Source organism: Pungitius pungitius, chromosome 1, assembly GCF_949316345.1.
Source record: "Pungitius pungitius chromosome 1, fPunPun2.1, whole genome shotgun sequence".
Taxonomy (NCBI): domain Eukaryota; kingdom Metazoa; phylum Chordata; class Actinopteri; order Perciformes; family Gasterosteidae; genus Pungitius; species Pungitius pungitius.
Window position 1 is genome coordinate 10,956,769 of NC_084900.1, and position 14,830 is coordinate 10,971,598.

The 14,830-nt window shown below is 45.3% G+C and overlaps 1 protein-coding gene across 1 annotated transcript in view; it reads right to left on the bottom strand.

Annotated features, from left to right (window-relative positions):
• Positions 1–1,437: 1,437 nt before the first annotated feature.
• Positions 1,438–14,830, bottom strand: part of LOC119222283 (mitogen-activated protein kinase kinase kinase 11) — a 33,448-nt gene continuing 20,055 nt past the window's right edge. Inside the window, exons 7-10 of the mRNA XM_037478792.2 lie at positions 12,073–12,244; positions 11,854–11,966; positions 11,079–11,690; positions 1,438–8,951 (exon numbers count right to left, since the gene is read on the bottom strand). Of these exons, the coding sequence (XP_037334689.2) occupies positions 8,356–8,951; positions 11,079–11,690; positions 11,854–11,966; positions 12,073–12,244 (1,493 nt within the window). The 3' untranslated portion in view covers positions 1,438–8,355. The remainder of the gene's footprint in view (positions 8,952–11,078; positions 11,691–11,853; positions 11,967–12,072; positions 12,245–14,830) is intronic.

Here is a 14,830-nt window from a genome sequence, read left to right on the forward strand (position 1 = left end):
AGAAGATGCAGTGCTGAAATACTGCATAGCTGCGAGACCAGGCCAAACTGCAACAGCCTGCATGGCTCCTTAGGCACTATTAAGTCACTAGTAATGTCTCACCTGTCACAGCCTCACTGTCCAGCGCACTGGTCCTGGTGGCGCCGGGAGCGGCTTCTCCTTCACGTCAGCACCCTTTGGCCCACGTAGAGCAAGAACAAATGTCAAAGAGATACACAGCAGTTCAATTAAGGGAAACCATCTTGATATGGCTTGAGTAATACATGCCTCCTACATGGTGTTCAGAAGAATGCCATCCAGTTCTTTTTCTTCTTTCCTGCTTTCAATATCTTCCTTTGCTAGGTGTCATGGCTAACCTTGAAGCTTAGTTGGAGCCAACTCATTCAAAGTAATTAGTAAACCAAGAGCCATTTATTGCCACGTTACACATAGAGGAATTTAAAGTAAAGTAAAATAAATTACAAATTCGTCCTCCATGTTTGGGTAGTTGCACCTAATAGTTAACAATGAGATGCTGCGGAGATGAGCTGGACAGCATTAAAACGATAGAAAACTGTAGTAAAGACTTTTTAATTTCATGTTTGTGCATGAAAGCACTGCTCAGGATCATACTGCAACAGCTTTTCATTAAAAAAATGTTGAGGTGAAAAGATTCCTCGATTTGGGTCGCAGCTTGTCAATGAGCTGCGATGGCGCAGCCAGACCAGTTGAGAGCCCAATGACACGGTTCTGTTGCAGTGGACACAAAAGAGTGAAGTGCCGTCCTCACCTGGTCCTCGCTCTGCCTGTGGCTTTAAAGCAGCAGTTCTGACGTCTGACAAAAAGCCTCCACCCACAGTTACAGTACAGAAATAGAAGACGTGGCACACTGTGTATGTGTTCACTGAACCATAGTGGTCTTCATTCCATTTGATGGACCGCAAGTGATATCAGAAGATGGTGTAATATGATAATAACAGAATGTTTCCTTTTGCTTCCATTCCAAGATTGAGATGGTTTTCAATTAAATATCAACTGGAGCTGCCAACTGAAGGTAATGGCTCACGTCTGCCCTGCAGAGGTGACTATAGAAAGGCAGAAAGGACAAGTGCAGGTCCATTTTTCAAGCCATAGTATTTGTGAGAATCAAAAGAGGCTACAATTCAAAGGCAAGTATTTTCAAAACTGGATTGCCAAAAGCCACACAAGAGGAATCTTTCATTAGGAACATATTTTCTGTTTCTGGGTAATGTGAAATGACTAAAGGCTGCAGAACAGTTACTAAATGGACCTCGTTTTCACAATGTATGTGATCGTGTTAGGCCAAAAAAGAATCTCAATTACATGGCCTTAAAAATAAACAAAGCCCTTTTATAAAGACTCAGAACTGAGACGGCTCAGGGGACATCTGCGCTTTTTTGATGCAGCCCCGGATTTGATGGCTCCACTTCCTCCTCGATAATAAGAATGAAGTGACAAACAATTCAGGAGTGTTACATTTTATTTGGTCTTATCTCTTTTGGAGCTTTTTCCTTTCTTTTTTTTCCACAGGTTAAAACCCATTATAATAGTCAAAAGAAATAAAAACATTTTCACATACTGTATACAGAAATAGTCCTCTTGACACACAACAATAAAAACAGTTGATTAGGCCCAGCCCAGTGCGCGATTTCACAAAAATGCAACAACAACACATTTTTCAAAGCCCGACGACTGCTAAACCTCAAACTCAAATGAGCAGAGACAGTTCTGGAAAGAGATGTAAAAACGGCTGCCAGGGCAATGCAACAATTGTGTTACCACATCACCTAGGCTGTAATAAGACACAAAATAGACACATGGAAAGGAATCTGGAACAATTACAATAGAAGCAAATAGATACGCAGACAGAGAGGAGGTCAACCACTTAAGGGACACAATCCTCATCTCTATCTAGCAGTTTTAAGCACACAAATATCCGCATGGGTGCCTCAGGGAGACAATAGGCTGGGTTTTTTGATCAGGGGTTTGTTGCAATGTACACAAAGAACAGGATTTCAAGCTCCACCACGCAATGTTCTGTATTCACACAAAATGCTGTGGCTTGGAGGAGTTGTTTTAATGCAGATTTGGTCGAAATGAAGAACTGGAATGTAAAGTGAAACCTGCCTCGAGTGAAGCACCCATACACAACATGTTAAATACTCCAGTGAAAACCTATACAACATTTTGTTCATGCGAAGCAATCAGTCCGTCATCCTAACGAAGACCACGGCGTCCACGACCATCTCAGAAGAGAAATAGTTTTCATCCAGTGTGTAAAAAAATGGCCTCTTATAAATATTTGACCCCCCCCCCCCCCCTCCCTCCTAACCCTCTCACCCTTGCGTCGTGTATAACTGTGTATTTCCTTAGCTGGAAGCTGTCCGAAGGAAAAGCTTTTTTTTCAGTACTAGGAGATGATAGTGGAAGAGATTTTCAGATTGCCTCTATGGATCATTTAGAGTTGTTCAAGCCAAACACATTACACCAACACGTTCTGATACATTAGACATTTGGAGAACCGTGGCTTACTTCATTTGGAACTTTACACTCGCCAACATGGTTTTGTCTACAATGATCCAGGGAGCGTGTATTCAGCACTCACTTCCCAATTCCTTTTATCAGAAATCGGAGCAACGGGAGGTCTACAAGGAACAGGACGAACAGTTTTTCCAACCTGATCAAGCTCGATCTTCAAAATCCTGCCACATTCAGTTTCAGATGTTGCTGACCTTTGAGGGGAGGATAATGGGGCTCGCTAGCAGGGCAATGGCAGATTCAAACCATTGTTCACCTCAGAAAGACATTTATCAAATATGTTGCGAGAAGCATCAGGGAATTGCAGGGAATCTTTTTTTTCCTTTTCAAAAATATTGTTAAAGATGAAATGAATACATCACCAAGCCTCAAGGACACCATATTCTACTCGTAGAAGAAGCTTATGCCACCTCACGCGTAACTCGACATCATTTTATGATCTGAACCATCACAGCTCTTTCAACCGCGAGCAATGTTGACGACAAGAAATCATTGGCTGTCTCCATTATGGAGAGACGAGTTGCGGCCCATTCAACACTCAAAACAGGAATTTAAAGCTTGAACAGCTTCATATTCTACAAAGATCACAATGTGTGTGTGTGTGTGTGTGGGGGGGGGGGGGGGGGCAGTGAGTGTGTGAGGAATGAATATCTTCACAGAGAGAAAAAAACAAAACATGTGTATTTGCTAAAGAAAGCACCTGCCTTCGTTTGGAAGGAAACCGGTGCTCCCTCTGTGACCTGCCAGCGCCTCTGACAAGACATTTAGCCCACATCCCTGTAGCGATGTGCAACTCCTGTACAGTCAACAGAAGGTCATATTTGATCATTTGGTCTCGGCCAGTTATTGTCAAACAAAGGCCTGGACAGGTGTTTCACTAAACCGGAGCCAGAAAGAGCAGCGATGTGCAGCTGCCTGTGAGACGACTTAATTGAACACAAGCAGACAACAGCAGCAACAGCAGCGGCAGAGAAATGGGAAACCGCTGGAAATGTCAGCTCATCCGTTTTTGTCCTTTCAGAATTTCCTCTCCACTGACCCGCCAAGGTAAGACTTCCTCAATGAAGTACATGTGACACGTGTTCAGACTGCGTTCCTCTCCCGCTGTCCTCCAAATTCTCTCGGTAACCATGACGGAGTGGAAACATGACCGAAACGGAGCCGCAGCAATTTAGAAGGTCCGCTTGCCCTTCTGAGTCGAGTTCTGTAAAGTCTTACGCTAGAGACGGGAAAGTTCTCACGCACACTTCCTCCTTCCACCTCGCAGCAGTCATCGGGATACAACTCAAGCTTTCAAACTAGTCAAGGGGATTCAATTTAGAATGAGTGTCTTAAGAGTAGAAACAATTATTAATAAGCATGTAAACATAAAATCCCAATGAAGCTTTACGTGTGGGTGCTGATGGATGGTGGCGTCAGGCAACGCATCCCACGGTTACCCTTCACAAAGCTTTTTTCCAGCTCTGATATTCTACAACGCAACCAGCGACCCAATGCAGCCTCTCCGCGTGATGAGGGTCACGGCCCCCGGGCTCGTCTCCATTGTGCCGTCTCATTAGCTTGCATTCATGCAGCGTATTGACCATTTGCCGTTCACTGATTAGGAGCCACGGCCTGAGCTTGAACTCTGAATTGAGCTCGTTACGCGAGGAGCGCTCCGAGTCTCCTCGGAGGCTGAAGGCGGATCACTGGGGCCCCCGATATCGCAGGTTGCGCCGCGGGGATCTGATTTGCAGCGAGGGACGGGCGCGATGCCCGGGAGTGCAGGGCGTCACAAACAACTCATCAGGACTCGCCGTGAGCTCCGCAGAGTAGTGGCGGCCACTGTTCCTGAACGTGACAAGCCCAAACCACCATATTGGACATCCGTGTCAACAAAAGAATTCTTAAAAATGTGTCCCACTAAATCCATCAGCCAACCAGACTAGAGTTCTGTCTGATTCAACATCTTTCTATGCATCTCCCCTACTTCAAATGAACCCCTTCCACTAAGACTGCATCCTGATAATACATAAATAGTACAGCAACTCCTGTTACTACAAGTGATATTTCAGGATAAATTACCAAAAGGGCTCAAGCAAGGCGCAGAACGGCAGGCAACATTTTTCAATATCGGGACTGATGGAAAATTAAAATCTGGCACCCAGCAAACATAGAGCAGGATATGAGTGGCAGGTGGAAGTGGATGCTTGACACGCAAGGTTTCCATCATCTCAATCTCCTTGATGTATCACTTTTGCTCCCAGAGCTCCGGTGACAATAACAGCCATGCAGGGCTAATAACTGGCACAGCACGGCTCTCGTGGCCTCGCGTGATGACACGGAAGCGACGAGGTAATAGCTCATCACTTCTCAAGCTGGTAAAATGTGGGTGGAGGGGACAAGAGAGCGAGGGAAGGTAGGGAGCACTGCTGAAAGAGAGCCAGAATACATCACACGTCCGGCTTCTGCACTACGGGATCCACCGCGCTCACGGGCAGGTAATGGACATGTGAGGCGTTTGATTGGATCAGAGGTCAACAGAAAACCTTTGAAAAGCAGAATGGAAAATGATTTTTTTTGGTTCAGACGACATGGCATTATGTACCTGCTCTTTGCTTCAGAAATATGACTTCTTTTGATGAACTGCCCGTGTCAGGAAGCGGCGCCCGTGTTTTAAGAGGAAACCAACAAACAAATGCGCATGGAGGACCAAGGAGCACGCTGGGACTTTTAACAGGTACTTAGTCTCTTTGTTACTGTCGAATAACACTCGCGTGTCCAGTTGACGATGGACGCTTCAAGGTGCAATAAAAATATCCAATAAAGTTCCAGTTTCATTTTGAAACAAATTCAATTGCCTCCATGAAATGAGCACTTCCCGGTTAATGGACTCTGTCCTAGAACAAATGCTTTTTTTTTGTTCACAGACAGAAACCTGGCTCTTGGTGAATTGAGTGATCTGCAGTGTAAGGACAAGGCTGCCCTCAAGAAAACTTTCCAGACAAGAAGGAAGCAAAGGAAAAAGAGAAAATCGTCTTTCCATCACCTGATGGGGAAGGACATACAAAAGGGTAAATTTTAATCCGGGCACCTGAGGAGCCAGTGGCACCCGAAAACAGAAAAGGGAGGAAAAACATCCGGACCTGTGTTTGAAACTTTTTTTTTGTGCAAAAAATGAAATAAAAAGGGCCCAGCTTAAAGGGAGAGGTTAGCCGAGGAAGCAACTCAATATACACCTTGGGAGGAGGAGGACGCGCGGCATTGACGTAACGTCGGGGGGGATTTAATTAACCAAATATCCGAATGCTTTGTTAATGCTCTCTGCTCTTATCGAGAGGCTAATTATCACTATCAGCTTCCTCTGTTCGTCACAAGGATTATTAGGCTAATCACAAAGCCTTCCCTTTGGAGACAAGGTTTTCACTCTTCATCCGAACAAAGCCGCCGTAGTCCTCCAATGACACGGTGTCACGGATGAAGCCCTTCACTGCAGTATTTGTGCCCCGCAATGCAAAGGAGCGGGTAACAGGGCAACTTTCTTTCAGTTGCATGCATCCCTGACCTACACACCAATTGTGATAAAACATGAGGACCAGCTAATTAAATCATTGGATAAAGATAATTGGATATTCTTTGTGACGTCACACGCATTCAAAGGATTATTTTATGGGGAAGTATTTGTGGCTGATTTTCCCCAACCTGCCTTTCATTGTACATTTCCAGAGATGATTTATGGAAAAAAACGCAGGAGAACGTGCATGAGCATTTGTGATGATAATAATAATAATAATAATAATAATGTGTTAACAAGGTGTGAAAGGGCAAGTTCTTGCTAAAGTGCTTTCCCCTTCTCTGAAATAATATTCCTCTGTATTATTGTTCAATGTTGAACTCCTCCGCAGTATTTATACTGGAACTATGGTGACATGACATTGGTTATTTACAGGAACCCACAGGATTTTCAGAGTGATGTGGAAATGGTTTGGAATGGATTTTTAACACAAAAGAGTTCAGAAGCCAAGCGACTCTTGTCTTGCAAAGCCACATCTCCCAAGCTCAGGGTTGGATTGAGCCAGACTATGGGAGTAAAAATGATTTGATAAACCAACACTTAGATGGTTAGTTTAACGTCCAACAAAGCAGGGCTCTGCCAGAAAATTATTTTAAAAATCCAATAAAATAAAACATAGTAATCAAAATGTCGGTTTTTGTTTAATCAATAGAAGAATAAAACATAAAAGGTTGTGGTCTTCTGGAGGCTAAGAGCATGGCCACCTTAAAAAAAAACATGTCCCTTGTCCCATATAAATAAAAAGAGAAGCTTCAATGCAGATTTATCGTCAAACTAGCAATTTTTCCTTTGCTCCCAGTGTGTATGCTAAGCTGGGCCAACTGTCTGCTGGCTCCAGCTTCATATTGAACAGAACGATTCAAGTGAGGTATAAATCTTTTCACCTCGTTCTTGACCAGAAAGAAGTGTGTTCCCTAAAATGGTAAACTATTCCTTGATCATAGTACAAGGGTAAAGGGGTTTGAACGTTGGCAAACTGATCTGGCTCACATTCTGTTTCAAACTCAACTTGGTGGATTATTTGGGCTTCAAGTCAAGGGGAAAAGGGTTAATTGTGTGTCAAAAGGCATTTTACTTTGCTAGGCTAAGTCAAATGAGCCTGTTCAAATAAATAAAGTAGTAAGTGAAGCTTCCATACAGATGCATTGTAGTATTTGCAAATACTCAAATGTATTTGGTTGAAACTTCCTACTTCAGACAGGAAGATAAGACAGCCTGGTTGATAGAGAAGATACGCACAGAAAAGTACATGTAAAGTCACTTTAAATACTATCTGTGATTGTCTCAACTTTCTCTGTACTGTCCGTTGTGGTGGACAACGCCCATCTGGCACTGGTAAAAACAATGGATTTTCAAACACCCTTTGTCCCAGTTGTGACACACTCACGTGGCATTCTTTGGCATATGAAGGGGACGCAGAGGCCCCCCCCCCCTCTGTCCCGTTTCCTGTGTTGTGACGCCCTCCAGCCCAATGAATCCGTCCAATCCCTGGCATTTCAAGGGGAACGTGATTGGAATTTTATCTGCATCCAAGTGGAATGTCTGGGTCATGGATTCGTCTTGGATTTCATAAGTGGCCTGGAATATTCAGTTCTTTTTCCCATAATGCAACAGGCAGATGCTGCTTAAAAAAAACGGTAAGCTTTCCTCGAACAATGAGTCTAGACATACATGCACATACGCACGCAGACAATATTTCCCTCCACAGCAATGCTAAGCGGATTTGCAAATTCAAGCCAAATTTGTAGCGCACCAGAAAAAGCAGTCATGAATCTTGAGAAGATATATGCTAAAAACACTTGACAAAGTATGGCACTCCATTTTCCCTCTGTCCTGAATGATTTCAGTTTGCAGAGAGTTACAGGCAGATGAAGCTGTGCAAGTCGCCTTATCCACCGCTGCATTGTCACTGTGCTTCAAATGCAGGGCGAGATGAAAGCAGGTGATTTGAGGAGTCTGATAGGATCTAAAGATGGGGCTAGTGATCTGTATTCTGCTCCTTCAAAGGGATAGATAAACCAAGATAAAGAGGAGGGAATGAAATTGGCACCAGCTTTTGGTTCAAAGGCAGCTATCTTACCATCCACTGTACCCCATTCACCTGCTTTATGGTTTCCAAAGCAGGCACATAAAGGACCTGCAATCATTGGGGCTCCCATTTGGGAAATTTCCCACAGTGGGTTGAGTGATCGCTGCTAAGCAGTAAAACGGGTCCTGCGCTGTGCTGCTGTGATTGAAACCACGGCCCTGCCACAGGCACGGGTTTAGAACCTATCGTCTCTCAGTTGCGTTGGAGACTTGAAGGGTTTGAGCCCCAGTGTCTTGCGAGGGCGGGCTCTCTCTTTGGTGCCATCCAGAGGCTTGCTGCAGGCCGCCCAGCCCAGGTCGAGGAGGCCCGAGTCAGCCGGGTTGAGGGCCGCTTTACGCAACGAGGGCAGCGTGGGCGAGCCGTTGGTGGAGCACGGGGCAGAGCGGGAGGTGGGAAAGGGCGTCGAGAAGGGGTCAAAGGGGGAAGCGGTGGCCGAGCCGCTCGAGGGGTCAGCCTTCAGGGAGAACGGGTCGCAGTCCCTTGAGGGGAAGGGGTCACAGTTGGTGAAAGGGTTGGTAGGGGAGGGTTGGTAGCCCAGAGGGTATCCGTCCAAGCGGTGTGCGATGCGGCTAGTACTTGAGTTCGCACCACCTGCCGAGATAAAGCTCCAGGGGTCAATTCGGGGGCGAATGGAGGACGGGCGGGGCCGGGGGATGACGGTGACCTCCAGGCGGCAGGTTTTGGGGCTCCAGACGGCAGAGTTAGGGTGGAGGGACACTGAAGGCTTGTCATCAGAGTCCTGTGTGTCTTGGCATAAGGGCAGGTCCAAAACTGGAAGGAAAAGAGATACAAAAAAATGTAAAAACAAAAATTGAGTATTTAGTACCTTACAAGGATGCAACACTAGCGAGAAACAATAAATAGAAGCAGTGGAGGACAAAATATATTCCTAAAGTCAAGCTTTAAGAAGGGAGGTACCTACATTTCCCATATTGCAGCTCAATAGAATATTTTATTTGACCATCTTTGCCTGTTAAATCCCTGTTTTCAAATTTCCCCATTTTTAACGCGGTTTTCTATGAAATGCTTCAAGTCTCAAGCCTTTCTGAAAATAGCAGGGTTATTTTCTTGGATTCTCCTTCAGAGCCATAGAAGACATTGAATTACTGGTTTCACAGGCTGAGTGGTGCGAGAACTAAACTGACCTTTATGTTGAAAAATCTGCCAGGTACCGCTTTTAACAAAGACTATTTCAGAGAAAGGCTGAACATATTGAACGTCTTTGTCGTCCTCTACTTCCCCTTCTTGCTTGAGGACGCCTCAATTGGTCATTTGCAAATTAGATAAAACTCTCAAGGAGCTGTGTTGCCCTCCTTATCCTTCATCCGCTGCCCTCCAATCTGACATTTTTATTTGATTTCTAGTTCTCAGCAAAACAGATAAACCTGCTAAATGAAACACAAAAGTGGCACATTATTGTTGCCAACAAGGAATGGAACCGTCACCAGCAGAGAATTGAAACAATTAGTCTAAATTAAGCCCATCATGGCCCTGTAAACTAGTTGCGAGTGTAAATTAGGACTGACAATAACAGCTAGACTGAACATTTACTATTTCCAAATGGGATGGTATCCTAATTATTTACATCAACAGCAGCTGTACGAGGGAACGAAGCTATTCATCTGACAGGAAAGAGCCACCGGCAGTCACATGAAGGCGCCTGAGAAACGCCCGGGAAATAAACCTCTCTCTGGGAGAACACCTCTGCGGAGCAGCCAAGGCTTTGTGAGTCAAAAGGAGCCAATATAAGAGGAACGTTACCAGAGGGCACGCCTAAAGCCCTCGTAAAGCCCACTTGCAACACAGGCAATACCCACGCCTCCATCGCTAGGGCTCTGAACTGTGAATCGGCTGTACAGTAGGTGTACATGGTATGCAGATCAGGTCAGCTAGCATGACACTTACATGAATTCAAACAAATCTATTTAAATACACCCTTTTGGCATTATAGTCTCATTTAACTTCAGGGGGGTAGGGGGGGGGGGGGGGGGAGATAAAGGCTAATCCCTCTCCTTAATTGGATCATGTGTCATGCATGCTTTCCTTACACATGGCATTTAAGCATACATTTGAAATGCTGCTGTGTGAAAATGGGCTGGATATGAAGCATCAATACAGCCAAGGGACACTGCCAAACTATCTGGCCAGAAAGAGTATACAGGCTGGGAAGTCAACAAGAGATATTAGCTTTTTATTAATCCAGCATATTCTGTCCGCATGATCTCAGTTGTGCCCCCGGATGTTTTGCATTCATCTCCAACTTGGAAATGGAAGAAAACCATCGCTTCAAAGAGGGAAAAAACAAAAAAAGATTGGTTGCTTGACTTGCTTAGCTGGTTTTGCAGTAATGGGGGGGGGGGGTAGCTGGTAGCTGAGATATGCAAACAGCTGAAGACGAGCTTTGATGTAAATTTAAAAAAAGTTATGTGCGGCATTAAAGCCTCCTTTGTGCCAAAAAACAAAAGTTACAATAATTCCTTTGCGAGAACTATGGAGGCAACATGAAAAGGTAGATTATTCAAGGTTGGATCCAATTTCAGTGAGTTGCCTCCAAAAAACATACTGAGCATTGAGAAAAAATGAATGAATAATGGAAATAAATGATAAACCATATCCTTGATCTAATTTGGAGAGGAGACTTATCTAAAGGGGCCATGTACTCATTCAGCATTGCATATGCATTTGGTAGGCTTGCAAAAGACAGAAATAGAATAAAATAAAAGCAGCAGAGTCATACAACCTTTAACCTCTGGTATGGGTCGTGCTCCAAAAACACTGAGCTTCCCACATTTCCCACAATGCAACTTGATCAAATCTTGTGTTGCACCCCGTCTGGTGAAAAGACAGACTTGTAACATGGGAGCGGTTCCCCTTTTACGGGGGCCACGTCAGACTGACCGAGCTGAGAGGCGTGCAGGCCTTGGCTGGACCTCCTCCTCCTGTCAGCTTTGTGCTCCCACGCCTCACAGGCCAGTTCCCCGTTGGCCAAATGGGAACTCGGGGTCCATTCTCCCAGGCCGGTCTTGCCTTGCTGAAGGGGGGTCCTGGGGCAATGCGGACTGTGCAGTATCCGGTGGATGCTCCTCTCACGGGGGTTCGGCGGAGGTGGCGTCAGGGGCAAAGGCCTCAGTTCTTGGTACTGCAGAGCTAAATCCAAAAGCGGTTTGGGGAGCAGCTCGGAGGGGGACAAGGTGATGAGATCGTCCACCACTGGCGGGTCTAAAATCAGGGGCATCGGGGCAGAGATCTCCAGTTCAGAGGGGGTGTGGCTCTCTAGGCATGGGAGGTTAGTTCGGGGGGGCACCCTTGGGGGAATCTCCAGGCAGCGGCCCAGTACTATGGAGGCCAGGAGGGAGCCGCCGCCCAGCAGGGCCTGGTGGGTGCTTTTAATGAGGCCACCGTGGGATACCCTCTCGGGCCTGGGGGAGCCAGCCGGGGAGGGACAGCCTTCCTCGCTGGCTGAGTCTCGCTGAGGTAGAGAAAGCCGCAGGCAGTCCTTCACTGAGGAGCCTGCGCAGTGGAAAGAAACGATACACAGAAGGAGAAAGAGACGAGAGCAATTCATTATTCATTTAGCTTTTATGCATATTTCACAGTCCTGACAGTGCGAGTTGAAGCAGTGGCTAATGGGAGATCTGCGGCGGTAAAGCCGGTGATGGAAGGTGTCGGGTACCGTTCTGAGCCGGGGGAGGGGTTGGCGCAGAGGGTCGGTACTCCTCAAAGTCATCCTTGGATTCCCCCATCATGTTGCTGTCTGACTCCAGGAGCTTGGCCCTCATCGACAGACTGTAAAAATAAATGTAAAAATATTTAAGCATGGTAAAGGATTGAGCGTGATCAAATCCTACATTTTTCAAATATTGCCTTGTAGAAGAAAAAGGGTCTGCATTACCTGCTTTCCTGGGGACTAAGGCGCAGGACTTTGGGGCTTTTAGGACTTTTCGGGCTCTGGGGCCTCCAATGGGGGCACGATCTCAGGTCGCCATTGGCTTGTTTATGGGAAGGGGCCTCTAGGGGCCAGACCGGGCTCAGACCAAACAACCTGCTGTTGTCACTGGGACTGACTGCAGGGGGAAAGGACAAAAAGGACAGGAAAAGATTGATGACGTTGATGTGATCAGTATGCATGCTGTCTCGCTGTATTTGAATGAGGTGTGCATTTTTAAATGACCAATAAATTGACCTCAACTGCCAATACCATGACCTTTAATTGACTGCTGCAATCGCTAGAATTCCTCTGATTTTTTTAATGCTCATATTTGTGTACAGCTCAGGTCCACAGCCCACGCGTGGCGGCTGCATGGCTGGTAACTTCCAGAGCGATTGGCAGAGCACAAAGTGTAAGAAGAAGGAAGCAAAGCCCCCTCCCCGGGAAAAGATGCACGAGGAGGTCCAGAGTACTTATGAAAAGTTTGAATTTAAGCTATTCACACGCCGCCCCCCCCCCCACCGCTGTTAACACCAAGGGTGTGAGTGCCGCGTGAACGTTCATTCACACACAGCATGTGCAGTCTGTGCTGGGCGTCATCCGACCACGTGCCGACATTACGCAGCCTTCATGACACAACGCGATAAAATAGCGCCAATTCCAGCGAGAAAAACGTCAGAGTTGTGGCGCTTTCCTCATTTGTGTCGTTGAAATTCAGCTTTAGATTTGGGAACGGGTGGCATTATTTTCTTTGGCCTGTCTACTACACTGGGGGCGTACTCCTCTACAAACCCTCAAAAGAAATGTCTGTAATACTACGTATTTTTTAATCACTGTGTGATTTTAAATTAGGCCAAAGGTGGTTCATGTGTCACTTTGTTAAGCCTTGATATGTTTTCAGGCAAGAAAGTCATTATTGTATTCTCAGTATGTGATCAGCTCATTCCAGCATTAAGACGTTTCTGGAGAAATGAGGAACCGGTCATCACAATAGCATATTATTGACACATACTATTAATCCTACTTAAGTGTTCATTTAGTAAGCAGTGTGCAGCTCATCCTAAGCATGTGTGTAGAATAATTATGTGATTTGGAATTCAGAAATGCTCAGATTAAATGCCAGCATGTTGATGTCTAGCAGGATTGCGTTTCCCATGGTAACCATCTTAAAGTGATAACAGAGTGCTGCTGAGGCGGTGCTCCACAATAAGGATTGCCCGCCCGTGCACATGAACACGTTGTGGCAAGAACATTTAGACTCACCATTCATCAGGTAAGCGGTACAAAATATTCAACGCATGTCATTTTTTCAGGAGCGGACGATGGAAAAAGCTGAAGATCAGGACAACTTGCTTTACTCTGACCTTATTTGAGATTTGCACATGCTCAGTACCGATAATGATGCAATAAGTCACCAGGTAAAGGTGTTTAGTTTGGTGGCGTTGGGCAAAACCCCAGATCGATTAAACATTATGCTTTAGTCTTTGGTGTCAACAGTCAATACACAGATTGTATGGTGGTGAGCAAAGATTTGGCTTAGAAATCAAAAAGAAGAAAAGGCAATTACGATGAACACTGTGACCCTGTCAATAGTCATTAGCTTTGTAGCCAAGTTATTACAATTCATCCAGAGGAGGATATACATTTCTGTAACAATCTAGATGAGTGAAGGTGTTTTGAACTCGACCTTGAGGAGTTTGGGGCATCAGCAAATCCTCCCAATCCATAGAAAAAGTGGCTCCACCGCCATCAGTACATAGCTATGTCGCTAAAACTGTTAGGATTTTCTATCGTCAGGCAAACTGGAATGATGTAAGACCGAAGAGAGAAGCTCAAGAATCTAAACTAATACGGCATCCTACGAATAGAACAAAATAACGAGGATAGTGATCAATAAGCTGCAAGCCCATTTACCAGCACACCAACATGCTATGAAGGCGACCTACTACTACTGTTCAAAACATCCCTGAAAAACACGGTAACGTTCATTTTCCTGTTTTTGCGTTCTGTTCACTGGAACACAGACTTCAAGTTACTTCAGAGTTGATTATTCGGTAGGTCTCATTGTTCCCTCCTGTACTCATTTGTAGTAATAGATCAAAAATGCTGTTAAATGGAATACAGAGACTAATGCAAATCAATTTGGCAGTTCTCTAGACAAAAGGATGCTCTGGCAATATATCACTACTCACGACTGAGAGGGCAAGCATAAATACCCACTAAACACATTTTAATGACAGACACACTCACAGTTTAGTGGCAGCCATTAAGGAGAGTCATTAGCAAGTAAAGAAAATCAGTGCTAGATTTGATGAACAAAAGAAGCTTGCACACGTTGTAGATTTATGAACTACTTTTTTATGCTTTTAAGTCAACCACCACTTTTGGGTAATGCTTTAGATGAAAAAAATCCCTTTCACTGCCTGTTGCGACACCACAGATTTCCTCTCAGGCTTGGTTACGACGCCCTGTGACCCACTAGCTACAATTCTTCCGAAGGGAGACAATCCGGGGCCGTTTGTCCGGGGGCCTGAACAGCAGAGGAGTGCTGTGAATCTCTGTCCCTGCTGCTGCCCTTCTCAACCTTCCACTAGAGAAATCAATCCCTCCCTGCGTATTTTTAATTCAGCAAACCGCATTGTAGCCACTACATGCATATAAAACTGTACTCCGTCTGCCTGGAAAATACAGCTCGATGGCTCCCCCCGCTGCAGCAAGGACG